Below are 26,759 nucleotides of genomic sequence, written 5' to 3'. Positions count from 1 at the left end.
ATAAGAGGGATCTGTCTCTGGGGGACGAGAGGAAAGGATGGGGACTGGCAAAAATTGTCTGTCCCCTGCAAGTCCCTGTTCTTTGTTCTACATTCACAGTGGTTGACCAATTTATATAATACTTAAAGAAAGCTTAGTAACAGCATTTAGATTTTTAGAAAAGTTGGATTCATTTGAATTTTTCATTCTGTTATTAAAGGTCTGCTCATACACTACAGCCTTCCTCAGGAGATGAAATCACAACTAATGTGTCTGTCCATCTTTACAATGGAGAGACCCAGCAACTCTTAATTAAACTAGAAAACATTGGAACAGAACCTTTGGAGAAGCTTGAGGTCACATCAAAAATGGTGAACACCAAAGGTATGAGAATGGCCTGAAACTCCATAATTCCTTCCAGCTATGAACCTGGTGCTTCTTTTTAAAGCTGATTTAAAATATACAATTTATTGTTACAAATTAAAAAACAGTAGTTGTATATGAGAAGTTTTGAAAGTTTGATAGCAGTGCTATCTTGTGCCTTACAGACTTAAGCACTTATATAACGTAGCCCAGGTCTTCCCAGCCTTTTAAAATGATTGTACCCCTTCTGACATATACCTCCAGCTCAGGTACCCCACAAAGATTTGTGAGTGTGTGTGCATATGTGTGCGTGCGTGTTCTTGTTCGTTCTCTCTCTCTCTCTCTCTCTCTCTCTCTCATTTCATGGTTATCCACACTAAGTTACTTAAAAGCTTGCTTGTCCTTCTGAGTTCAGTGGGAGTGCTAATGTTTTGAAGCCTGTCAGTCAAACTGAGGGGAAGGGTATGCTGAGTTTCAGCACATAGTCTGCACCCTTTTCCCTCCTATGATAACTGCTGGAGATTTAATATTCGAGATGCAGGTATACTAATGTTTTGGAAGCGTCCAGTAATAAAACCAAACTGTGTGATGCAAGATAGAACCAAACTATGGGCTGCAACAACATCCCTATATCCATATGTTGTTCAGGTATTTGAAAGACATCTTAGAAAATACCAACATGGAATTGATAACTAATTTGTTAACAGGAACAAACATGACAATATGATTCTGTTTTGGTTGGCGGGGTGGGGGGAGGAGAAAACACAGTCTCTCCCCCCCCTCTCAGAACAGTTCTACAGAACTTGACATATTGCTGTACTGGCTAAGTTAACCCAACTTAAATGAATTAGAGGAGGGTGAAAAGTAAAAAGATTGTCTCAGTTTATTATGTACGAGTGACAAGTTCCATCATGATATATATCACTATGCAACGTTTTCATTAATTGTATTATAATGTATACACAGTTATTGCCTCCTTCGCTTTTGTTTCTCTGCCTCACCCTGGGTATAGTCTCGGGGTGGGGGGTTATCTACTGGTACCACAAGTGTTCCCAATGCATTTGGTGTTGCTTGCAGAAGCAGGTAAAACAAAAAAATAGGTTAAATTTTAACATTCTTCAAATACAGTTTTATTTCTGCAAACTGCATGAAAAAGTGCATACAAGAGTGAGCATTTTGGATATCCACGAATATGACAAATACTTATATACCGCTTTTCAACAAACATTCCCAAAGTGGTTTACATAGATATACAATAAATTTAAAAAATGGCTACCTGTCCCCAAAGGACTCATAATCTAAAATAGAAATGTGAGATAGACATTGGCAACAACCACTGGAGGGATGTTGTGCTGGGGATGGATAGAGCAAGTTGTTTTCGCCCTGCTAAATAAAGAGAATCGTCACTTTTAAAAGGTGCCTCTTTGCTTAGTTAGCAGGGGTGCATTATGACCCTCCTTTAAAATATAAAGAATATTAAGAGCTGTGTGAACTGAACTAGCATAAACTCAGACTTTACAGTGCTCTAGAATGACAAAAGGTGCAATTCACTAGTCTTAATGAGGATTTCCTCTTAAGTCATACTGAGATTAATTATTACTATGCAGCTTCCTGATGATGGACTGATCTGCAGTGAAATATCATAAAAACATAAGAACAGCCCTGCTGGATCAGGCTCAAGGCCCATCTAGTCCAGCATCCTGTTTCGCACAGTGGCCCACCAGATGCCGCTGGAAGCCACAGGCAGGAGTTGAGGGCATGCCCTCTCTCCTGCCATTACTCCCCTGCAACTGGTACTCAGAGGCACACCCTTGAGGCTGGAGGTGGCCCACAGCCCTCTGACTAGTAGCCATTGATAGACCTCTCCTCCATGAAGTCATCCAAACCCCTCTTAAAGCCATCCAGGTTGTTGGCCGTCACCACATCCTGTGGCAGAGAGTTCCACAAGTGGATCACGCGTTGTGTGAAAAAGTACTTCCGTTTGTTGGTCCTAGACCTCCTGGCAATCAATTTCATGGAGTGACCCCTGGTTCTAGTGTTGTGTGAGAGGGAAAAGAATCTCTCTCTCTCCACTTTCTCCACGCCATGCATGATTTTATAGACCTCTATCATGTCTCCCCGCAGTCGTCTTTTTTCTAAACTAAAAAGCCCCAGGTGTTGTAGTCTTGCCTCGTAAGAAAGGTGCTCTAGGCCCCTGATCATCTTGGTTGCCCTCTTCTGTACCTTCTCCAGTTCAACAATGTCCTTTTTAAGATGTGGTGACCAGAACTGTACGCAGTACTCCAAGTGTGGTCGCACCATAGTTTTGTATAAGGGCATTATAATGTTAGCCATTTTGTTTTCAGTCCCCTTCCTAATGATCCCTAGCATGGAATTTGCCTTTTTCACAGCTGCTGCACATTGAATAGACACTTTCAACGAGCTGTCAACCACAACCCCAAGATCCCTTTCCTGGTCCGTCACCAACAGCTCAGATCCCATCAGCATATACTTGAAGTTGGGGTTTTTCGTCCCAATGTGCATCACTTTACACTTGCTAACATTGAACCGCATTTGCCATTTTGTCGCCCACTCCCCCAGTTTGGAGAGATCCTTTTGGAGCTGCTCACAATCCGTTTTGGATTTCACTACCCGGAAGAGTTTTGTATCATCTGCAAATTTGGCCACATCGCTGCTTACCCCTGCTTCTAGATCATTTATGAATAAATTAAAAAGCACCGGTCCCAGTACAGATCCCTGGGGGACCCCACTTCTTACTTCCCTCCATTGTGAAAACTCTCCATTTATACCTACCCTCTGTTTTCTGTCTTTCAACCAGTTAGCAATCCACACATGTACTTGTCCCTTTATTCCATGACAGCTAAGTTTCCTCAGGAGTCTTTGATGAGGAACTTTGTCAAAAGCTTTTTGGAAGTCCAGGTAGACTATGTCAACTGGATCACCTTTATCCACATACTTGTTGACACTCTCAAAGAAGTCCAAAAGGTTGGTGAGGCAAGATTTACCTTTGCGGAAGCCATGCTGGCTCACTCCCAGCAGGGCCTGTTCTTCTAGGTGCTTTACAATTTTATCCTTGAGGATGCTTTCCATCAATTTGCCTGGAACGGACGTTAGGCTAACCGACCTGTAATTTCCTGGATCGCCCCTGGATCCCTTCTTGAAAATCGGTGTTACATTTACTACTCTCCAGTCCTCTGGTACAGAGCCCGATTTCAGGGATAAGTTAAATATTTTAGCAAGGAGGTCGGCAATTTGACATTTGAATTCTTTGAGGACTCTTGGATGGATGCCATCCGGCCCTGGTGATTTGTTAGCTTTCAGTTTTTCCAGACAGTTTAGAACATCATCCCTTGTCACTTCTATCAGACTCAGCTCTCTAGCCTCTATCCCTAAAAAGCCTGGTTCAAGAACAGGTATATGCTCAGTATCCTCTGCCGTGAAGACAGACGCAAAGAACTCATTCAGTTTCTCTGCAACCTCCATATCCTCCTTAATAATCCCTTTCACTCCCTCATTGTCTAATGGCCCAACCACCTCCCTGGCAGGTTTCCTGCTTCTGATGTACTTAAAGAAGTTTTTGTTATTCCCCTTGATACTTTTGGCTAAATGTTCCTCAAACTCTCTTTTTGCCTCCCTTATTGTCACCTTGCATTTCTTTTGCCAGAGTTTGTGTTCCTTTCTGTTCTTTTCGTTTGGACAGGCCTTCCAGTTTCGGAAGGAAGTCTTCTTCCCTTTTATGGCTTCCTTGACGGTACCCGTTAGCCATGCTGACATCCTCCTGGACTTAGTGGTACCTTTCCTCCTTTTGGGTATACAATCTAACTGAGCTTCTAGTATTGTGGTTTTGAGTAAACTCCATGCACTCTGGAGTGAAGTGACTCTTCTGATTTTCCCCCTCAGCTTTCTTTTCACCATACTCCTCATTTTGGAGAAGTTTCCTCTTTTGAAATTGGACATGCTATCGCCCTCCGGATCAAAATGCCAACAGTGACTGGGAGTTGCAGGAGGAAATCAGGGAGGCATAAAGGAGAGGCAGTGCTGTAATTATGGGTGATTTCAACTACCCACACATAGACTGGGTAAATTCACATTCAAGTCAGGACAAAGAGGTCAAATTTCTAGATACGCTAAATGACTGTGCCTTAGAACAGTTGGTCATGGAACCGACCAGAGAGAAGGCGACCTTGGATCTAATTCTGAGTGACACCCAGGACCTTCCTTCCTTTGACTCCCATCCAGTGTGACAGTTGGAAGGCAACTCTGGGAAGAGCAGACACAGCTGAGAAGCTGAGCAAGCCCTTCTAAACATGTAGTCTTTTCCACTTCAAACAAACCAAGAGGGGAGTTTTGCAGGGGCTGTTTCTCTCTAAGGGGTAAGTCTTAGTCTCTCTATCTCTGTGCGTGTTACTTGTTAGGGTTACTTGTTAGGGTTAACATATAACAGGGCTAGGAGTTCTTAGGGTTACCGAAAGGCAGTGTTTACTAGTAGTGGGGGTGGAGTCAGCTAGGGCTGGGAGGGGCCCCACATTCCTTCCTTTGACTCCCATCCAGTGTGACAGTTGGAAGGCAACTCTGGGAAGAGCAGACACAGCTGAGAAGCTGAGCAAGCCCTTCTAAACATCTAGTTTTGATGTTTAGATGCAAGACTTGGTTTTAATCAAACGAAATACATTTTTAAATGCATTTGTTGTATTTATTACATACAAGAGAAGGAAATGACAAAAGCCCCCTGATCCATCTAAAATTAGTTATCACTAAGTCACCAGTAATGAACCAATAGAGTTGTCTGGACTAATTTAAGTTCTATTACTTTCAGTGGGACTGCTTCACAACTAATGTTTGGGTTTGAGCCAATATGTTGGTTAACAAACGTAAAGACATTGCACCATCTTTATTTAAAACACACACACACACACATATATACAACACACCTGGATATTGTCATCTAAAGACAGGTCTTTGGAAACTGATCTGTATTTTGACGTGTGTGAGAGAGAGGAATTTTTACTGGAATGGAAAAATGTTCATAGTTGCATTTCTGATAATAAAGGCAATATTGGCAGTACTGTAGTAATAAATAATGCATCTCATGCTGACTCTTAGAGGAAAGATAATCTGCTGTGCAAGTTTTAGATTAAAAATGTATATTTGAATAATTTAGTTAGTTTGGATTACTTGTACAAGGAGTGATTAGAGCAAGTGAACAAATGTTTTGGGCCTTTTTAAAAAAAAAAATTGTACATGTAAATCCTAGTTGTCTCTTAGTTATGCCTAGCACTGTTACCTGCTGCCAAAGTTTAGAACTCTTTAGAACATAAGAATAGCCCTACTGGATCAGGCCCAAGGACCCATCTAGTCCAGCATCCTGTTTCATGCAGTGGCCTACTAGATGCCTCTGGGGAGCCCACAGGCAAGAGGTGAGGGCATGCCCTTTCTTCTGCTGTTGCTCGCCTGTAACTGGTATTGAGAGGCATCGTGCCTTTGAGACTGGTCACCACATCCCATGGCAGGGAATTCCATAGATTAATTATGCGCTGTGTGAAAAAGTACTTCCTTTTGTCAGTCCTAAATTTCCCGATCTTCAGTTTCATGGGATGACCCCTGGTTCTAGTGTTGTGAGAGAGGAAGAAAATTTTCTCTCTGTCCACTCTCTCTACTCAGGAATAATTTTCATGTCTCCCCTTAGTTGCATCTTTTCCAAGGTAAAGAGCCCCAGATGCTGTAGCCAGGCCTCATAAAGAAGGTCCTCCTCTTGCTTGCCCTCTTCTGCACCTTTTCCAGTTCTACAATATCCTTCTTAAGATATGGTGACCAAAACTGTACGCAGTACCCCAAATGTGGCCACACCATAGATTTGTACAAGGGCATGACAATATTGGCGTGTTTATTTTCAGTCCTCTTCCTAATCATCCCCAGCATGGAATTGGCCTTTTTCACAGCTGCCACACATTGAGTTAACACTTTCAATGAGCTGTCCACCACGACCCCAAGATCTCTCTTATGGTCTGTCACTGACAGCTCATATCCCATCAGCGTATATGTGAAGTTGGGTGGGTTTTTTTTGCCCCAATTGAATCACTTTACATTTGCTTACACTGAAAATGTGAGCTCTTGCTCTTGTCATAAAAAATGGAAAATAGTTTAGTATGGATAGCCTTTTTGTATTAACCAATATTAGTCTATTTTTTTCTTGCTTATCTATGTCTACTCCTTATGTTACATATGCACACAAAACAGATTTTGCTATTTGTTTTGAGCTCAAAACGAATCAAAAAATCTTCTAATCGATTTGATGAAAAAGGAGCCAAAGCTAGCTGTTTTGACGAATCAACCTCGAAATAGTTGAAATGTTTCGAGTGCCATTTTGAGGCCTGTTTTTCCAGGCAGAGCTGGTCTACCAATTGGGGTCACTGGGTAGATAGGTCCTCTGAGGCGGCCTGATGCGCTACCCATGTGAGGCGAGTAGACCAGACCTCTGCTTCGGATTTAACGTGTTGGCCTGCCTTGGAGGACTGGTCTACCTGCCAACCCCAGTTGGTAGGCCAGCAATCCCAGGAAAAACAGGCACCAAATTGTAATTTGAAACACTCAAAACATTTTGAGTCAATCAATTACCTTTATTTTGGTCTTAGACCAGCATAAGCCAGCTTGGCGTAGTGGTTAGAATGCTGGACTAGGACCGGGGAGACCCGAGTTCAAATCCCCATTCAGCCATGATGCTAGCTGGGTGACTCTGGGCCAGTCACTTCTCTCTCAGCCCAACCACAGGGTTGTTGTGAGGAGAAACTCAAGTATGTAGTACACTGCTCTGGGCTCCTTGGAGGAAGAGCAGGATATAAATGTAAAAATAAATAAATAAATAAGTGTAGTACAATACGTGAGGTACAGGCAGGGGTACAATATAAAATATAAATCTACAGTTATGAAGCTATAAAAGTATAGGGTAGTAATAAGGTGGAAGAAAATATAAAGTATAAAATTTAAAATAGAACTCAGACTGTCTATGAGAGAGAAGTCTGCATCCTAGTAAACAGTTGACCAGAAGGGCTCTATGTGTAAATGTAGTTAAAAATAATTAAGAGTGTTTAAAAATACATTAAAACATTAAAGTATGCAAATAAAAAGAGATTACAATTGCTTGTGTGAGAGCTGAGACTAAGACTGGATTTTGTAGGCTCAGCTCATGGTCCCTCTAGGTGGGATCTGTCATGGAACTCAAAACGTTTTGAGTCAAAATGGGGCTGTTTCGTTTTGAGCTCGAAACAGGCCCTTTATTTTAAGGGTGTTTTTGGTTCAAGCTCAAAACACTCAAAATGACCCGTTTCGAGCTGGAATCAATTTGCAAATTTCTAGTCTGTCTACCCCACCAGTTCCCATTTCTCTCCTCACCCCTACCAATGTCTGTGTTCACAGTACACAGATACACATTGTATCTCCTTGGCATGCTTATAATACGCATCCACTCTTTCTCCTCCCTGTTGGAATAACAGGTATTTTGCAGATGATAAACCACCAGAACACCAATAGGCAGAATTTCATTGGTACTTTCTGTGCAGGGTTTTGTGGTGTGTTTGTTTCTATTTTGAACCACCATATATAATGGGAAAAACGGGAATCCACAATGTTACTGTGGGGTTATTGTCATGCCTCATGCATCTCTTTGCCACCCACTTAATGTACATTACTGCCAGTCATTAATCATTTTTTCTTGCATGTGATTATGTGGTACAGCTGTATGCAGTAAACTCTCTGGCCGAAACTAGGGATGTGCACGGAACCAGGTGGGGGTGCACTTACCCCTCCCACCGCATTTCCCTCACCGGCGCTCGGTTTTTTAAATCCCCTCGGGGCAGCAGTGTACCTCCCTGCTGCCCTGTTGTTGTGTCTCCCGGAAGTGACTGGAAGTAACAGGCTACTTCCGGGCGACGGGCTGGCAGGGAGGTGCACTGCCACCCTGAGGGGTTTTAACAAAATGGAGCGCCAGTGTAAATGCACCCTCCCCCTCCCTTAAAGATGAACCCCCCCGCTGTCAAACCAGCGGAACCGCCTGCCGATCGAACCGGTTCCGTGCATATCCCTAGCCTAAACTACACAAGCAACAGATCAAGGTGGTAGAATCCTGAGGTTATAATGAGGACTTTTACCACTTCAGACTGTGGTTGCATTGGGGAAGGTGTGTTTGCATTTCTTAATGTTCCTCCATATGATAGTCCACACAAACAAACAATGCTAGCACACTGTGGGGGCGGGGGGATGTGATCTCCAGTCTGAAATGGAATAGTACATTTTATCTCTTCAGGATAATGCCGTCTCATCAGAGGCGTATCTTGGGAAAATAGCGCCTAGGGCAAGCACTGAAATTGCGTCCCTTGTCCAAACATCTGACACCTATCTTTCAGATAACTTTACCATACTATCAGCAGAAAAATACAAGTCAAGCTCGTTAATCTTTTAATATTTCAAAAACTATTTAGCAGTGGACGTAGCCAGACCAAGAAAATACTGGAAAACTACAAATTTCAGTATGCTGGGGCTCATGAAATACCCAAATATTATGCTGAGGTGTACTTGGAAAAACTAAATAGAAGTGCCTGTCTAATTCTCTGCTATGCATTGTAGCATCATGATTACATAAGTTTTAAAAATAAATGGAGAATTTGACTTTCTCAGATACTCTGAAAATAATTAAAGGATATGCAGAGAAAACTGTGTCACTGCTTGAAATATATTCTAGTATTTCAGAAAGACAGTTAAAATGAGAGAAAGAGCAAGAAACTCCCAGTAGACCTTAATATTAAGGATTTCACCTATTCAAAGACAAACTCACTATTAATAGCCATATTATTAAGACATCACATTTAATTCACTTATCACAAGAAGCAAAGTAAGAGCAAATTAATACAATCTTAGCTCATAAACTTCAGCTCAGTATTCACAAGTCCTGATTCTCTGTACACAGTGCCAATCTGAATATGTGTACAGTGACTTATATTTTATTATTATTATTTTTTTAAATTACCTGTAGCCCCTTCGGGGGACTTCCTAAAGGCTGTGGGGGGTCTGCAAAGTTTCCCCCTCCTCCCACTGGCCTCTAGGGCCTCACAGGCACCATTTGAGCATGTGTGGTGGTCATTTTTAAAAACTTTTTTTTTTTTTAAATGTCCACTGAAAACAATATGGCCACCACCTGGCATGGCCTATGGCCTCACAGAGGCCATTTGAGCATGCCCAGTGGCCATTTGGGTTTTGGTGGCCATTTAAAAAAAGTTTTTTAATTTTAAGAAATGGCGCCCGCCCTTCAAGTGGCGCCCGGGGCACATGCCCTGCCTGCCTCACCCTAGATACGCCCCTGCATCTCATAACCATCTGCATGTGTAGACCAGTTCTCATATGTATTATTTATTAATTAAATTTTTCTTATATACTGCCTCCTCCAAAGACTCTAGGCATGAACAACAATACGAATAACAATTTAATAATAACAAAATGTTATTGGTATTGTTGTAATAATAATAATAATAATAATAATAATAATAATAATAATAATAATTATTATTATTATTATTATTATTATTATTAAAGGGCAAACACCTGATGAAACAGGTGGGTCTTAAGAAGGGCCTTAAAAGCAGCCAGGGATGGGGCTTAACGAATCTGGGGGGAAAGAGTATTCTAAAGAAGAGGGGCAGCCACAGAGAAGGCCCTTACAGGCCCAGGCACCACACACTACACCAGGGCCCGGGACACTCATATGCAGGAAGAACAGACTAATATCCACCCAACGAAAAAGGTTTGGTGGTGATGGTTGTTTTACAATTTCCTGAAAGACAGTGATGGAAGAGACCAGGCAGGCATCATGTGGAAGGGATTTCTACAGCCTAGTTGCAACTTTGGAGAAGATAATGTCCTGAGTTCCCACCAGCCTCACTTTGGCCTATGAAGAAATCTGGAATGGTGCCTCTCCTTCAGTGGAAGGGCAGATTTATACAAAATAAGGCAGTGTTTCAGTACCCCAGACGCAAGCCTTTTAGGGCTTTAGAGGTCAAAGTATCTAGAACCTTGAATTGAACCAAGAAGCAAATTGGGATCTAGTGCAGGTGATTTTTTAAAAGTGTCCCACAAACTGAGATCCTGAAAGCTGCTATGAAGCAGTAGCAGTATTCTGCACCATCCACAGCCTCCAGACACTCCTTAAGATCACCCCATGTAAGAGCACGTTGCAGTAATCAAGTCTATATGTGTACATGTATGCGTGTCAACTACCACACTCCGTGTCTTGTGCTCTGCTCTAAGTAGGGAAAATAGTTTCAAGTGGGTGCAGACCAATCAACAGCAGGACTTAAAGTCCTGCGAGAAAGTTGGCTGCAGCTTGGACACAGTGGAAGGGACAAAAGAGAATGGGCGTGTGTTATTGAAAATAAAGAGTTGCTTTGAGGGTTGATAAGGGTACAGAACATGAAAGAGGGTAGTTAGCTTTGATGCAGGGAAGGGAGTAGAGGCTTGAGAGCAAGAGAAAGAGGAAAACCATTTGTCATAGCTACCTGTTTCTAGCTAGAGATCTGTCTCTCCAGTTGGTTCAAGCCCACTGGAGCAATGAGGTGTGCCTGAGCCCCATGGAGCGCAGCGTCTGGTGGTTATGCAAAAGTGGCAAGAAGTGAGAGTGGTGCAATTATAGGAGGCAAGAGGATGATGTCATTTTTGAGGGGTTTCTTAAAGGCATAAACGTATGCTGAGGCATGGTTGAGAATCTTTGATGGAGGAGGCTGATAAAGGGCCTCCTTGAGGAATTTTTAGTATTGTAGAAATCTTGTTCAAAATAAGGCATGAATATCGAGAATTGATTGGACTGTTTCTGGGGTGGCTCCCCTGTATGCTCCTTAGACAAAGAGATGCTCACAAAGAAATTGCTGAGGGTGAGCACCCGAATAGAGAAGGGGGGGCGTGTCTCATCACGCAATATGGCAATATGCATTCAATTCTGAGAAAAGCAGGGAGGAAAGGAAGTGAGAAACCAGAACCAGCACAAACCTTGCCACCCAGCTCCAGCTGTACAAGGTAGTTGAAAGTGTTGAAAGCTGATTAGCAGTCCAGCAGAACCAACTAGTCCGTATTCTCCCTGTCTGGTTCCCGGCATAGTCAGCCATGGCAGTCTCATACCCAAAGCCAGGCCAGAACCCAAAATATTTGTTTGATCCAAGACTATCTGGAGTAGGATTGCTACAACCCTCTCATGCACCTTGCCCAAAAAGAGATTATTTGAAGCAGACTAATGATTACTCAGAGCAGATAGATCAAAATAAGTCTTTTTAAAAAGCTGTCTTACTATTCTCTCTCTCAATTTGGATGGAACGTTGCATTCTCAAAGAGAAGCATTTACCATTTGTTCTACCACTCTGGTCAGCTTCTAAAATAAGTTTGACTTTCTCCGTAATTACTTTGGAGCTGAAGAATTCTAGTCATTATTGTTATTACACCCATGTAATAGAATTAAAATGTCAATCTAACCATCTGTAGTGTTTAAGTGCACACAAACAATAATTCCTGTCAAATATAATGTGTAGTAGCTGTTTCTGATTCATCTCGATAAACTCCCAGCCATGCACAGACAAGATGTTTTAAACTATAAAATGTCTTCCTTCCTTCTTTCCTTCCTTCCTTCTGAGGTTCACTTATATTTGCATCCTAGATAGGTTACCTTAGAGATCTGCTTCACTACTAAGTGGAAGTTATATTTACAATATGTATAACATTTTATGTTCCTTGTGTTACGACATTCAGATGTTTACTTCTGGAGCTAGTGGAAATGTTTGTAACTAACTATTACATTATTTCTTAATCCTTTTAGTACTGTGGTTTAACTTTGCTGAATAATATAAATCAACATTTTTCCTCTGCAAAAAAATGGAAAAGAACTTGGCACATCAAAGATAAACCATATTCAACTTTTGATTATTTTATAGTATGAACTGATAAACCTCTTCTGTGTTGCTACTTGTGTATAACCTGTACATGTTATTTTTGATATAGGAAAGCTGTTTGGTGACTTTCTCAGCTGGAACCTAGAAGATACAATTGCCCAATTTCCTCTGAAACCAGGAAAAATTGCTACATTTATTGTGAATATTAAAGTAAAGCTTGACTTCTCATGTCAGGAAAACCTTCTGCAAGACCTGAATGATGGTGAGTTTTGGATGCTCTTTTGGTGCATGCATGTATGTATGCTTGCTTGCCTGCTTTATTTATTTATTTATTTATTTATTTACTTACTTACTTAAAATTATACCCTGCTATTCTCATTAGCAATCCAAGATGGTTAACAAGAAGAAGAATCCTAGGCATATAATTTCCAAGTGTGTTTGTGTTTGGCTTGGTCGCTTGTGCTCCAAAACCCTGACTTACCCTCACCTAACAAGACACTGAAGGGCTTACAAAGTTCAGACCTGGTGTGTAGACTGTTCCTGGTCAAGGATGAAGGGGTCAGGATAGAGGAGATGGGGAGAGTAAATAACAAAACTTGAGAAAGGGACAGTTGGATCTTAAGCATGTGATCCAGCTTCCAAGTTGCAATAAAGCCATCACTGGGCTGGATAGGCTTCCTACACTACCAGCTAACACCTAATCCAAGAGGGTCCAATAATATATTTTTATAGCTTCCTCAACTCTGCTCATTAACCAGTCTGTCATTATCTTATGCCTGGTGGGACCTTTCTTAATCTGTGGTATGCATTGTAGCTGAGCGGCTGCTGTGGTTTTTAAAAGCTTCCAAACCTTTGGGAGTAAAAGCAGGAGAGAAGGCATGCCCTCAGCTCTTGGCTGTGGGCTTCCCAGAGGCATCTGGTGGGCCACTGTGTGAAATAGGATGCTGGACTGGATGGGCCTTGGGCCTGATCCAGCAGGGCTGTTCTTATGCTCTTATTCCTGCCTGCAGCCTTGGAGAAGCCGCTGCTAGTCTGGGTAGACAATACTGAGCTAGATGGACCAGTAGTCTGACTTGGTATATGGCAGTTTCCTATGTTCTTCGGAGTGATCTCTGTGCTTTACACGAATGGGCTTTGCACCTGCACGGAAACCACACTGGAGATTCCAAGCTAGAGTTCTTAACTTTTGGTGGTAACCCCACCCCCTTGGTATATAGGTGGCTGCGCGGGCTTCCCTCTCCAGTCTTTCTTCGTCTGTGATGGAAGACACATAGTTGAGCACTCCTTGCTAGACTATGCTGTTGAGTATTGCCCTTCCCGTTTTTACCCTATATTTTGTTTTCAGTATTCCCCTCAGTTAGCATTTTTATTTTATCCCCAGTACTCCCCCCTTCCTCAAAGTTCTTTCTCAAGTTCGCCGTTATGTCATGGCCTTCGGGCCCGACGTGTTACGGTTTCTCCGGTTCTTTCCCGGCCTATGGTCAAGACTACAAACTTTAAGCAGTGTGGTTGCTTCAAATCGAAGATCCCCTCGACCGACGGCCACAAACTTTGCCTTTTCTGCTTGGGCGAGGCCCATAAAATTGGCTCTTGCTTGCACTGTGTGGCCTTTACCAAACAGGCGTGCAAGAATCGGGTGTCTCGACTTGGTTCTTGGCTGTGAGAACAAGCCTTCAAGTGTTCGGGCTCGGACAAACCGCCAACTATGCAGGCCCCTTTGAGCACTTCTCCATTGGCCCGGGGTTTACAGCCCGTTTCCTCCCCACCGGGGGATCTCAGTTACCACTCCAGAGGCCAATGTACTGGTTGATCCCGTGGCTAGGGTTTCAACCTTGGTACCGAAGAGTTCCGTGGCAGTGTCGATCTCTACAGCGGCACTCATTGAACTGTGCTCGGTTCAATCTGCTAAGAAGAAAAAGAGAAAGAAGGCCTGTCATGCTTCCACGGAGCCTCCTAAGAAAAAGCATATACGATACCGAACAACGATCCCGTATGCTCCAGACAGAGACCATCCTGGATGCTGAGGTGGTCTATGCATGTAGCCCCCACAATCCCATCTACGAATCCGAGCAGGATTCTGAGCCTGAAGAACTTCCCCCAGAGCAGCCTTGTCGATGGTCCAATCGAGAACTTGAAGCTGCCCTCGATGACTGCTACGCCCATCAGGTTGAGGAGGAGGCAGACTATTTTTATGCCCACCAGGAGATTCGCCAACACTGCCAAGCCTCTACCGCTACAGAACCGCCCCTGCGGCACTCTACCTCGCCCTGGCCGTCGACCTCGGTACCGGCTTCGATACCTAACCCATGTTCAGAGGCAACAATCCTTCCTCCTCCTCCTCCACCCCGAACCACGCCTCTGCTTCCGCCATGGGTCCTGGCAAGAAGCTCCCCCATGCAGACAGCCACGGCCACGATCACACCAGATTCTAGGCCACTTCCTACTCGGCTTCGAATCCGACCTGTTCCTCTTCCGATCTCGAGCGACTCCTCAGATTCGTCTTCGGATGATGAAGGACCAGAATCCTCGATTTTGGACAGGATATCGTTGGGCTCTTCGCCCCCTACACTTATTTTGGAACCTAGACCCATCTCTCCATCGGAAGATTTCAGGATATATACTGACTTTGTCTCCCTATGGCGACCTCCCTGGGTGTTCAACTTTCCCAAGGGGATAAATCCGAGCCAGACCCCCTTTTTCAATTAATTGAAGAAGATGCTCGTCCTTCGGTATCACTTCCCTTGAACCCATCCATCCTCAAGGTCACCAAGGCCTCTTGGTCAAAATCCTCCTCCCTGCCCCAAACGTCGAAAAAACTTGATTCCTTTTATAAGGTACATGCTTCTGCTGATCAGGACGACTCCTTTCTGAAGCAGCATCCTTCCACTGACTCCATCGTAGTAGAGTCTTCACTATTTAAGTTCCGTGGATATACCTCATCCACACCGCCTGACAAAGAAGGAAAGAAACTTGACACGTTTGGCAGGCGTTTGTATTCCATTTTGTCTTTATTGACCAGAATTACAAATTATCAGGCCTACTATGCCAGATACCAGTCTTTTTTGTGGGACCATGTTGCCCCTTTCTTGGACCATTTGCCCGATTAACAGCTGGGCCCTGCTAAAGTCTTCCTTCGTGAAGCAACGCAAGTCTCGAAACAGGAGCTCCACGCAATCCGTCATTTGACAGAGGGCGCTGCTAAGGTGATGGCAACCTCCGTCACTCTTTGGCAGCACACCTGGCTCAGATCTTCTGACCTTACACCCAACACTAGGTCCAGGGTGGAGGATATTCCCTTTCACAGCTCATCCCTGTTTGGAGAGAAGATGGATGATACACTTCAGAAAGTACAGAAATTGCGTAACACAGCCCGTTCTATGGGTTTTCAACAATCCTCATCCCGGCCTTACAGGTCTCAGAAATGGCAGCAACAGCCATACACCTCTAAGCACCATTACTGCCAACCACAGGACAAGTCCTTTCGCTCCGCCAGGTACCAGCCATACAGAAAGTGCTCCAACTTCACAGGCTCCAAGCAGCAATGCTCTAAGGGCCCACAGCCCCAGACTAAGAGATAGTGACTTTCAAACCCCTCCCCGGCGGGCCACCAGACTCTCCCCCTTCATCTCCACCTGGGAGAACATCACTTCCAACTCCTGGGCCCTTACCATCGTGAGGGTCGGCTGTGCTATAGAGTTTGCATCCATCTCTCCATACAGCCCCCCACTCCTCACACCGGCCACCCCTGCTCTCCTCGCAGAAGTCAACTCTCTACTTACAAAATTGGCAATAGAACTGGTTCACAACCCTCAATCCCCAGGTTTCCACTCCCGATACTTCACAGTACCCAAACCAGACGGCTCCCTTTGCCCCATCCTAGATCTCTGGGAGTTGAACTCCTATGTCACATACTGGAGGTTTTGAATGGTCACCATACCCACCATCATCACCCTTCTGCACCAAAATCAGTGGTTGGTCTCAATAGACCTCAGAGATGCCTATTATCATGTTTTAGAATGTGAGCCCTTTGGGGACAGGGAGCCATCTTATTTGTTTGTTATCTCTCTTCGTAAACCGCCCTGAGCCATTTTTGGAAGGGCGGTATAAAAATCGAAATCCTCATCATCATCATTGTCATCATGTCACCATCAGACCTCAACACTGCTGTTTCCTCAGCTTCCAGATAGCGGACACCACTTACCAGTTCCGTGCCCTGCCTTTCGGGTTGGCATCCGTGCTGCGGGTGTTCACCAAATGCATGGTCCAGTGGTGGCAGCCCTGCAACAACAGAACATTCACATTTTCCCGTACCTCGACAACTGGTTCGTGGTATCCTGCAACCCACAGTCTCTACTCAGACACCTTCACACAGAGACCTTCTTTTCCAACCTGGGCCTCCAGGTGAACTACGAAAAATCAAAGCTCACCGCTTCCAGAACAATAGCATTTCTGGGAATCCTCTTCGACTCCAGTCAGTCAAAAAATTTATTGCCTCAGCGCAGAATTCAAGCTATCCTGGACTTGTCATCCCACCTTTTCTAACACCTACGTCAGTCAGCACAAACAATTCAGTGCCTATTAGGCCACTTGGCTTCCACCACGTATGTTCTCCCTCACGCCCATCTACGGGCCAGGACTCTTCAACACTGGTTCCTTTCAGTGTTCTCTCCACATGAGGATTTCCTCACCAACACCCTAAGGATCCCGCCTCAGGTCCTACACTCCCTGCTGTGGTGGACGGACCCTGCTAACCTGAGCATCGGCTCCCCCTTCCAGCCCCTGCGTCACGCCCTTCTACTCACCACGGACGCATCCATGGAAGGTTGGGGTGCCCACACCAACAATCACAACATCCACGGCAACTGGTCCCCGACCGAAGCCGCCCACCACATCAATTATCTCAAACTGTTAGCCATCTTTAAGGCCTTAAGAGCCTTCCTTTCCCTGATACGGGGCTCCCACGTCCTGGTCCAAACAGACAATACTACTGCCAAGGCTTATCTGAACAGGCAGGGCAGCACCTCCCCCAGCTCCCTCCTGTTCCTGGCCATGGAAATGTGGTACTGGTGCATTCGCCATGGCGTCACCCCCAGGCAGTCCATATACAGGGCCAAGACAACGTTATGGCGTACAGGCTAAGCAGGACTCAAACAACATTGCACGAATGGTAACTACATCCCCCATGCTCCGCTCCCTCTTCCGCTGCTGGTTGCTCCCTGAAATAGACCTCTTTGCGTCAGAAGCAAATGCACAATGCCACCAATATTGCTCCAGGTCTGGGATCAGACTCAGTTCCTTGGGGGACGCGTTTGCCATGACTTGGACACGACTTCTAGTCTATGCCTTTTTTCCAATTCCCCATCTTCCTCGAGTCCTTCAGAAGATCTCCCAGGACCGCCCACATTGCTTACTCATTGCCCCTTGGTGGCCCAGGAGGCCCTGGTTTCCCCGCCTTCTCCGCCTATCCAACCATCGGTACCACCGCTTCCCACACACGCCTCACCTCCTCTCCCTGTAAGGGGGTCACCTTCTCCATCCAGATTTACAGCGCCTCCATCTCATCTTGGCCCATAGTCCCAACCTGCCTGCAGATCTACAAAGAATAGTCCAGGCTTCGTGTAAACCCTCTACTGTCACCTCCTATTCCCACAAGTGGACATGCTTTCAGAACTTTCTAAAGGACAGGGAGATTCCCGTACACTCCGTCTCTGTAGAACATGTTTGTTCATATTTACTGTCCCTCATGGAGGCCGGACTTAAGATGCCTTCCTTGCGCATTCATCTCGCAGCCATAGTGGCTAACTCCCCACCGTCTACACCATTGTGGTTCCAACACCCTACAGTCAAGCATTTCCTTAAAGGACTCACTCACCTCTGTCCAGACCCGCCGGTCATGGCCCTGGCTTGGGACCTGATCTTGGTGCTCTCCTCCCTCATGTACCCTCCCTTTGAACCCATGGCTACGATTTCTCTCAGTCTCCATTCCTGTAAAGTATCCTTCCTAACGGCCATCACTTCAGCCAGGCAGGTCAGTGAACTCAGGGCACTTAGAGTTGACCCGCCATACCTAGTTTTCCACAAAGAAAAAGCCGTCCTTAGGCTGGACATTGCCTTCCTTCCAAAGGTAGTCACCTCATTTCACCGCTCCCAACTGATCTCCTTATATGCATTCTTCTCGGAGCCGTCAACTGCGGCCAAATGACATCTCCACACTCTCGATGTTCACAGGGCGCTCGCCTTCTATGTCGACCACACCTCCACCCTTCACACCTCCAACTCTCTCTTCGTACTCCACTCTGGACCTAACAGAGGCAAGCAGGCTTCTATGCAGACTATATCCAGATGGGTGGTCCGCACCATCTCCCTAGCTTTCCAGGAAGCCTCTCCCGTCCTCCATCAGGGCACATTCCATGAGAGTGGTTGCAGCTTCCACTGCCTTTGACAGGTCCATTCCTTTGGACGTCATCTGCCAGGCGGCTACGTGGGCGTCAAAACACTCCTTTGTGCAGCACTATGCCCTGGATGTCCAAGCCAGAAAAGACATGGGGTTTGGCAGGGTGGTGTTACAATCCATCTTCGCCTGATCCCTCCTCCAGGTGAGCATGGCACGGATGCAGCTTGCTGTGCCCCCATTCGTGTAAAGCACAGAGACCACGTCAAAGAACGACAGGTTGCTTACCTGTAACTTGGGTTCTTCTAGTGGTCATCTGTGCTCTTACACGCCCACCCATCCTCCCCTCTTCTCATGTCTTTTCTGCTAGTCTCTTTCAGATTGCAGACTCAGAAGACTGGAGAGGGAAGCCCTAGGGGGCGGGGTTACCGCCAAAAGTTAAGAACTCTAGCTTGGAATCTCCGATGTAGTCTCTGTGCAGGCGCAAAGCCCATTCGTGTAAGAGCACAGATGACCACTAGAAGAACCCAAGTTACAGGTTAGCAACCTGTCGTTCCCCTTGAATGTTCTAGTTTACTGGACTCTATGCTGTCTGACATACAGAACTATACCACCCCCAGTATGCCCTGTCCTGTCCTTTCTGTAGGATTGGTATCCAGGGATAACCTTAGCCCAGTGATTCTCTCAATTTCATCAGGGTTCTTCAATACCCATTATATCTATGTTCTCACAACCAAGAGCTCAGGCGGTCCCCGCAACTTGCCTCTTTATTTTACTTTCCCATAGAGCTTTAAAACCACATTGGCGATAGGCATTAGTCAGAGTTCCTCTTGGTTGTTTGTTGCATATGGGTTGCTTTAGTGAACATAAATGTTCTTAATTATCCTAGGAAATGCAAGTAGAACTTAAAATTCTTCTGGGCAGTTGCTGTCCACCCAAAAGATGGGCTTCAATTGGAGAGTGAAGGCCCAACTGGGAGTTTGCAAGCTTCCTTTTTCTCTCTCCCAGTTGGTAGACCCCACATGCATCACCTGTAAGGTCACCTGACAGGCCCTTACCTCCTCAGTTCTTCGTCATCCACCGAGTGTAACATCGCAGGCTAGTTGTCAAGTTTTGCTTCTATTCTGTTCTCTAGAAACCAAACAGAAAACAGATATTGTCTTCCTCTGCTGTATTTTTTGGTGGGAAAGAGCCTTGTCAAACCCCAATGTGATGGATGCCTCAGACAGTTCACACATCGCGCTCCCTGCTGTGGAGCCTGCAGTTGTTGACCCTACAGCCTTCTCAGCTGAGTGCACTCTGGCAGCTCCCAAAATCAAGGCAGCTCCTTAGCTGGCTCCTGCAACGGAGTTTGTAAGTCCAGCGCCTTTGGGACTGGCTCTGTCAGCTATTACATGGGTGGCTCCAGCCCCCTGCTGGACCCATGGCCACAAAGGCCTGGTCCTCAGAGCCTATGCCCAAGGCTCTGAGCTCCAACCTGGCTGAAAAATGGAGGAAAAATAAAAAGGTGCCAACTCCTCCCTCCTCGCCTAGCACCTCTTTGCCAAGCGCTGCCTCATAGCTGCTTCTGGCTTCTGCGCCCAAGCCCAGAAAATGCATGTGTAAATCTTATTTATTTATTTGAAATATTTATTCCCCGCCCCTCCAGTACACGTGTAAAACAAAGCACACCCTGCCTATGCCTGGTACTTCATTCTTGGTACCAGCGTCTGTCTCCCTTTTGAGACCTTCTGATGTTACAGTACCTGATTCGGGCTTTCAAAGCCCTCCTTCTACCCGTGCCTCTTCTCCTTCCTCTGGAAGAGCTTCCATGGCCTCTCCTTCCTCTGTGCAGAGAGCCTCTGCACTCTCTGATGACGATGGCCCACCCTCTCCTGGCCAGAGAAGATATAACAGTCCTCCTACTCGGGACAGACACCATTTCTCTTCATGATGATGAGATGTTTCTTACTCTAGCTGCTCTACCTCGCATTATCATTATGCCTTTTGCCTAGATCCACATAGGTGCTATTAAAATTACTTCTAAACCTCAAGCGGCTATAACTGCCGCAGTCATCACTCTATCCACCTTCTGCCACATAGCAGCTTCTGCTCTCAGTCCCGTTCCCCAAGATGCCACTGCACGCCTCTCGCTTGCCCTCCAGACATTGTGCACCATATGGCAGGCACTGCTCTTCACTTGTTGGACTTGAGGAGACGGCAAGTGGCTACTGCATCACTCGCAGCTGCACCATCACAGATGTTGTCTGACTGTGTCACCCTTCTGTTCCATCCCTGTGCCTAAACCATCTGGTGACAAGCGGCCACCAGTTTCCTCGGACGTAGTGGACCCTGTTCCTCCTGACTTGATCCTCCAATCCTCGGCTTCAGAACCTGAGTTGTGGGGTGACTCAGATGCCTTGGATGCACTTGAAATGGCCTCAAGCGCTGCACCTCCAGATGGGATTGAGGACCCCAAACCCCAGTCATTCTCTGAGGACCTATGCTCCTTCAGGGAACAAATTTTGAAGATGGCTACAGCCCTGGGGCTCCAGGTACAAGACCAACCCAACCCATCCTCAAACCTGATTTTTGATGATGTTGATGCCGATGCTCAACTGGCAGTGATCTTATCCATACTGGACATTACTCGCTCTTGCTGGGAGAAACTGTCTTCGGTTCCCCCAAAGTCAAAGGAAATCGAAATTTTCAACCATACTATCTACGCCTCTTGACAAGCAGGGCAGGAAGCTTAACTCTATTGGCAGGCACCTCTACGCCACTTCCTCTTTGCTGCTCAAGATCTCCGATTACCAAGCATGCATGTCACATTATAACCATCCTCTTTGGGAGAAGCTCTCACCTTTCCTGGACTCACTCACTCAGGACCAAAAGGATTCTGCTCTCACTTTACAACATGAAGCCTTTTGCCTTATTAAGCAGCTTCTGCTCTGCTCGAGGCATACCACCAACTCTGCTGCCAGGTCTATAGCCAATTCCATTGCCTTGTTGAGACATGCATGGCTGTGCTTCTTGGTTCTCACCCCTGAGGCAAAGATGAGGATCAAGGATCTGCCCTTCAATGGTCAGGCTCTCTTCAGGCCCAAGACAGATGACACTCTGGAAAGAGAACAGAAACTTTGAACAACTGCACAGTTAGTGAGCTGGCCGCCTTCCTCTTCTTCCAAGCCTCCTAGATACAATAGACCCTTCAGGTCACAATGCCTGACCTCCTTAAGATCCTCTTCTCAGTCTTAGGCTGATTATTTTTTTCATCAGCACACGTACAACCAATTTCAAAAGTGGCCCTTTCCACCAGGCAAACCTTCTCCATCCAAGACCCGATCTACCTCCTACCATAAGTGGGCATGACTATCTCCAGCCAGGGACATGGCTGCATCCTTTTATGGGCATGTGGGATAGCATCATCTCTGACAATTGGGTCCTCACTGTTGTAAGTCTAGGCTATGGCATAGAGTTCTTAGAGCATCCCCCAAACTCTAGCTGCAAAATCACCATTCCAACCTCAGTGCTTTGGGATGAAGCCAAAACGTTATTGGCTTAGAACTGGCCATAGAACCAGTCCATTCCCATCTCATGAATGGTTTCTCTTCCTTATATTTTACCATTCCAAAGAAGGACAGTGGTCTGCGCCCTATCATGGATTGAAGGGCACTAAATGCATACATCCCCTACAAAAGATTCCAGATGGTGTCACTTGGAGACCATTGTTCTGAAAAGCAAAAGCTAAAATATGGTGTTCCACAAGGCTCCATATTGTCTCCAGTGCTTTTTAACATCTACATAAAACTGCTGGGAGAGATCATCAGGAAGTTTGATCTGGCATGCTATCTTGCTATGCCAGCATAGCATAGTGGTTAGAGTGTTGGACTAGAACTGGGAAGAGCCAAACAAAATGGAGGTACTGTCTGTAGTGGGGTCTGGATCCGAGAGATGGTTTAGATCTGCCTGTTCTGGATGGGGTTACACTCCCCCTAAAAGATCAGGTTCGTAGTCTGGGAGTACTCCTGGATCCCAAACTCTCCCTAGTTTCTCAGGTTGAGGCAATGGCTGGGAGTGCTTTTTATCAGCTTTGGATGAAACGCCAGATACGTCCATTTCTGGAGATAAATGACCTTAAAATGGTGTTACAAATGCTGGTAACCTCTAGGCTTGACTACTGTAATGCACTCTACGTGGGGCTGTCTTTGTACGTAGTTTAGAAACTACAATTGGTACAAAATGCAGCAGCCAGATTGGTCTCTGGGTTACCCAAAGGGACCATATAACACCTATTCTAAAAGAACTGCACTGGCTGCTACTATGTTTCCGAATGGCTTGGGTCCAGGGTACTTAAGAGAGTGCCTTCTCTGTTGTGAACTCTGTCATGTATTAAGATCGTCTGGAGAGGTCCAGTTATGGTTGCCACCAACTCGTTTTGTGGCAGCTTGGGATTGGGCCTTCTCTGTGGCTGCCCCAGGGCTTTGGAATATGCTCCCTGCTGAAATAAGAACATCTCCTTCTCTGTTTGTTTTTAGGAGGACCCTGAAGACATACCTGTTTTCCCAGGCTTTTAACTGAAACTTAAATTTTAATGTGCTTTTACCTATTGTGATTGTTATCTGTTTTATGAATTTTAAATATTTTATATTTTATATTATGTTTTAATTTGTACACTGCCTAGAGATTTCTATATCAGGCAGTATAGAAATTAAATCAAATAAATAAATAATAAAATAAAATAAAATAAGGTGATGTACGCTCACGGTCCCAGACATTCTCCCCTTGCTTGAGGAAGGGATGTGGTTTGCCTCCATAGATTTGGAGGATGCAACTTACCACATTACCATCCACCCACAGCACAGAAAATACCTTTGCTTTCAGACTGGTTCCCTTGCCTTCTACGTCTTTAACAAGGGAACTTTATCCATCTCCCCTGCTGACCGGATCTTCTGACCCAGCATTGGGACATGTTGCTTCACCCAGACATGGCTTCTCTCCATGTAACAGCGTGGAAGATCAGTCCACCTGGCCACTGGATGTTGTCTCTGTCTTCTCAGTGTCCAGGAAACCATCCACTCTAAAATCTGATGTGGCTTACTGGAAAAGATTCATGTACTTCACCCAACACCATGGCTTACAGAACCTGACTTTGTCCCTTTTGGCCCTTAACTTCACCTGTTTGTTAGAATTCAAGAAGTTGGGCCTTTGCATGACTTCCATCAGGGTCCATTTGGCAACTATCGTGGTGCAATGGTCTACCCTGGATCACTCTTTGTTATTCCAGCATTCAGACATGAAACGTTCCTTGAAAGGCCTAACACGCCTTTCTTCCCAGACCCCCCTACAGTTTCCCCAACCTGGGACCTCCCTGTAGTCCTGGCTGCTTTGATGAAAAAACCCTTAGCACCTATGGCTACCTGCAATCTTTGTCTGCTCACCTTCAAGACAGTGTTCCTACCGAATAGCAGTCATTTCCACATGGAGGGAAACCAAACTCCAGGCTCTTCGCTGAGACCCTCCCTACCTGGCATTCCATGCTGCCCTGGTAAATCTTCTCCTGGACATCTCTTTCCTTCCAAAGGTTGTCTTGACTTTTCACAGGACCCAGCTAATCACCCTGCCAGTCTTCTTTCCGAACCCTTCTACTGACTACGAAAGATGCTGGCATTCCCTGAACGTACGCAGAGCCCTTGCCTTTTACACTCATAGGACATCATCAATCCGAAGCTTGCCTTCCCTCTTTGTCACCTATGGGTAACCATCAGAGGACACCAAGCCTCCTCACAATCAATCTCCAACTGGGTAGTCAACAGGCCTTAACCCCCCCCCCGCTCTTCCCTGTCCAGCCTCATTCTACCTGAGCTCTTGTCACTTCTACCACCTTTGACAGAGGACTGTCCTTGGCCAAGCTGCCACTTGGGCAACTCCTTCTTTCTTCATCAAACATTATGCCCCGGATGTTCGACCTAGGACAGACTTCATCTTCGGAGGTGTTGTTTTGCAATCCTTCTTCTCCTAACTCCTGATTATTTTGCCTGCCTTACCTGCGCATCCTCTGCTGCGCATCCTCCAATGAACATAAGAACATAAGCTTTCAATGATGAAAGCTTGCCATGTGCCCATCTGTGTGATGGACAGAAACAACCCAGAAGAACTTTGGTTGCTTGCTTGTAAGTGGGGTTCTTCTGGTGGTTATCTGTCCATTCACACACCCACTATTCCTCCCCGCTGCAGAGCTTGTCTCATAGGTGGCGGACTCAAACACTGAGGAGTTAAGGGTCTGTCAAGTGACCTTATAGGTGCTGCATGTGGGGTCTACCAATCAGGCAAGAGAAAGAGGAAGCTTACAAACTCCCAGTTAGGCCTTCACTCTCCAGCTGAAGCCCATCTGTGTGAATGGACAGATGACTATCATAAGAATCCCAGTTACAGGTAAGCAACCAAAGTTTTTAGTCACTGAAGTTGTATATCCTCTGTTATCCTGATTTGGTCTGGCTTCAGTAGGTTTTAAAAGAGCTAATATATTTGCAGCTAATTTATTTTGCTAAAATATGCTTAAAAGTGGTTAGAGAAGTTACTCTTGTTCAGCAGTATGCTCCTGCAACTAAAGAGAAGGATTCCTAGTGGACAATAACCCCCCCCCCATTTTTCAACATTTCTTGGAATTTAGTTGAAAACCTGTATTGCTCAGCATCTTATGACTGTTAATAATACAACAGCAGAATGATGTGTATAGCTTATTTAGATATTACAGTAATGAGTTTGGTTGGTGTCCCACAAATTCATTCAGACAAGAGTAACGCAAAAAATTAAAGGCCCAATAAGGGTTTAATGACTTCATATTTTAATTAACTCTAGAAGTATTAAATATGCAGTATTGTTTATTTTCTAATTCACATTATTATTGAATTACTGAATTATTAAATAAGTATTATTAGAGACTCTTTAAAAGGTTTTTGCTGCATAGTGTGTTAGCTGAAAATAATGTGCTCCCTCTTGCTTCTAATGTAATGGACCAAGTTAATAAATTGTTAGGATGGAGGTATACTGGCTTCTGTGATAACACAATGTCAAAAAAGGATGCAGACTGATACATTGACATAAATTATGGTGCCAAAAATGGGAACATCTTGCTTTTGCTAGAACTATGGTAAGTGATGCCCCTGTTGCTAAATAATGGAAACAGGCAGAAACAGATGTATTGTTGGGGGAGAGCTATGCATTGGAGGAGACCATTTTGCTTAATATATACTGCTGGTGATGCACACACTCAACTGGATACAGCCTCAGAAGAAAATGTTCTTTTTCCTTATTTTTAAAATGGCAGTGGCTTTAAAGGTAAAGTGTGCCATCAAGTCAATTTTGACTCCTAACGCCCACAGAGCCCTGTGGTTTTCTTTTGGTAGAATAAAGGAGGGTTTTACCCTCCTGCACAGTCTGAGATGATGCCTTTCAGCATCTTTGTATATCATTGCTCCCTGATATAGTAGCAGTGGGGATTCGAACCGGCATCCTTCTGCTTGTTAGTCAAGCATTTCCCCACTGCGGCTGTAGACTAGTCTAAATACTATTTAAACAAGCAAGCAAGCATGCTAGTTCTGCTTTCTGGAGCAAACATAGTTTTCAAACACCTGCACTTAGCATTTCAGATGGTGGAAAACACGAAGTGCTTTGATTTCCCCCATAAAGGAGTATTTTTGATGGTTTATTTGTGGGGGTGGGGTTTCGTTTTGTTTTTTGTTTGGTGTGAACATAGGCTTGCTGGTTCAGTTTCACCTTTTATTTGGAAAATAATACAATAAGATTCTCAAGTGGCAACATGATCAAAACACCTCCCTAAAAGGCAGACTTGTTTTCATTCTAATGCTATGTGTTCTATGTATATACCACCCATCGCTCTAATATATGTATACTTTCCACTAGATTTTTTTATTGTGGAGTCATGTCATTGGCTTGGGAAAATAAAAAGGAACTAACTTTTAAGCTCTAGTTAAACACATTTCAACTGTAAGAATGGCTTAGGGATTGAAGTTAGAAGAAATATATTGTGCCAAGTTAATACAAAGCTGACTTTACATTTCTTATCTGTAGATTTAAGGAACTGGCTTTCTGCATCATAGAACTAA

General features: G+C 44.9%; 1 protein-coding gene across 3 annotated transcripts in view; it reads left to right on the top strand.

Moving 5' to 3' along the window:
• Positions 1-26,759, top strand: part of TRAPPC9 (trafficking protein particle complex subunit 9) — a 523,543-nt gene that overhangs the window by 70,834 nt on the left and 425,950 nt on the right. For all 3 annotated transcript variants that reach the window (XM_053245610.1, XM_053245609.1, XM_053245611.1), the window contains 2 exons: positions 200-363; positions 12,370-12,522. In XM_053245610.1, the coding sequence (XP_053101585.1) occupies positions 200-363; positions 12,370-12,522 (317 nt within the window). The remainder of the gene's footprint in view (positions 1-199; positions 364-12,369; positions 12,523-26,759) is intronic.

The sequence above is a fragment of the Hemicordylus capensis genome, chromosome 4 (genome assembly GCF_027244095.1).
Source record: "Hemicordylus capensis ecotype Gifberg chromosome 4, rHemCap1.1.pri, whole genome shotgun sequence".
NCBI classification, from domain to species: domain Eukaryota; kingdom Metazoa; phylum Chordata; class Lepidosauria; order Squamata; family Cordylidae; genus Hemicordylus; species Hemicordylus capensis.
The sequence above is the reverse complement of the archived record's forward strand: the minus strand, read 5'-3'. Positions and strand labels throughout refer to the sequence as shown.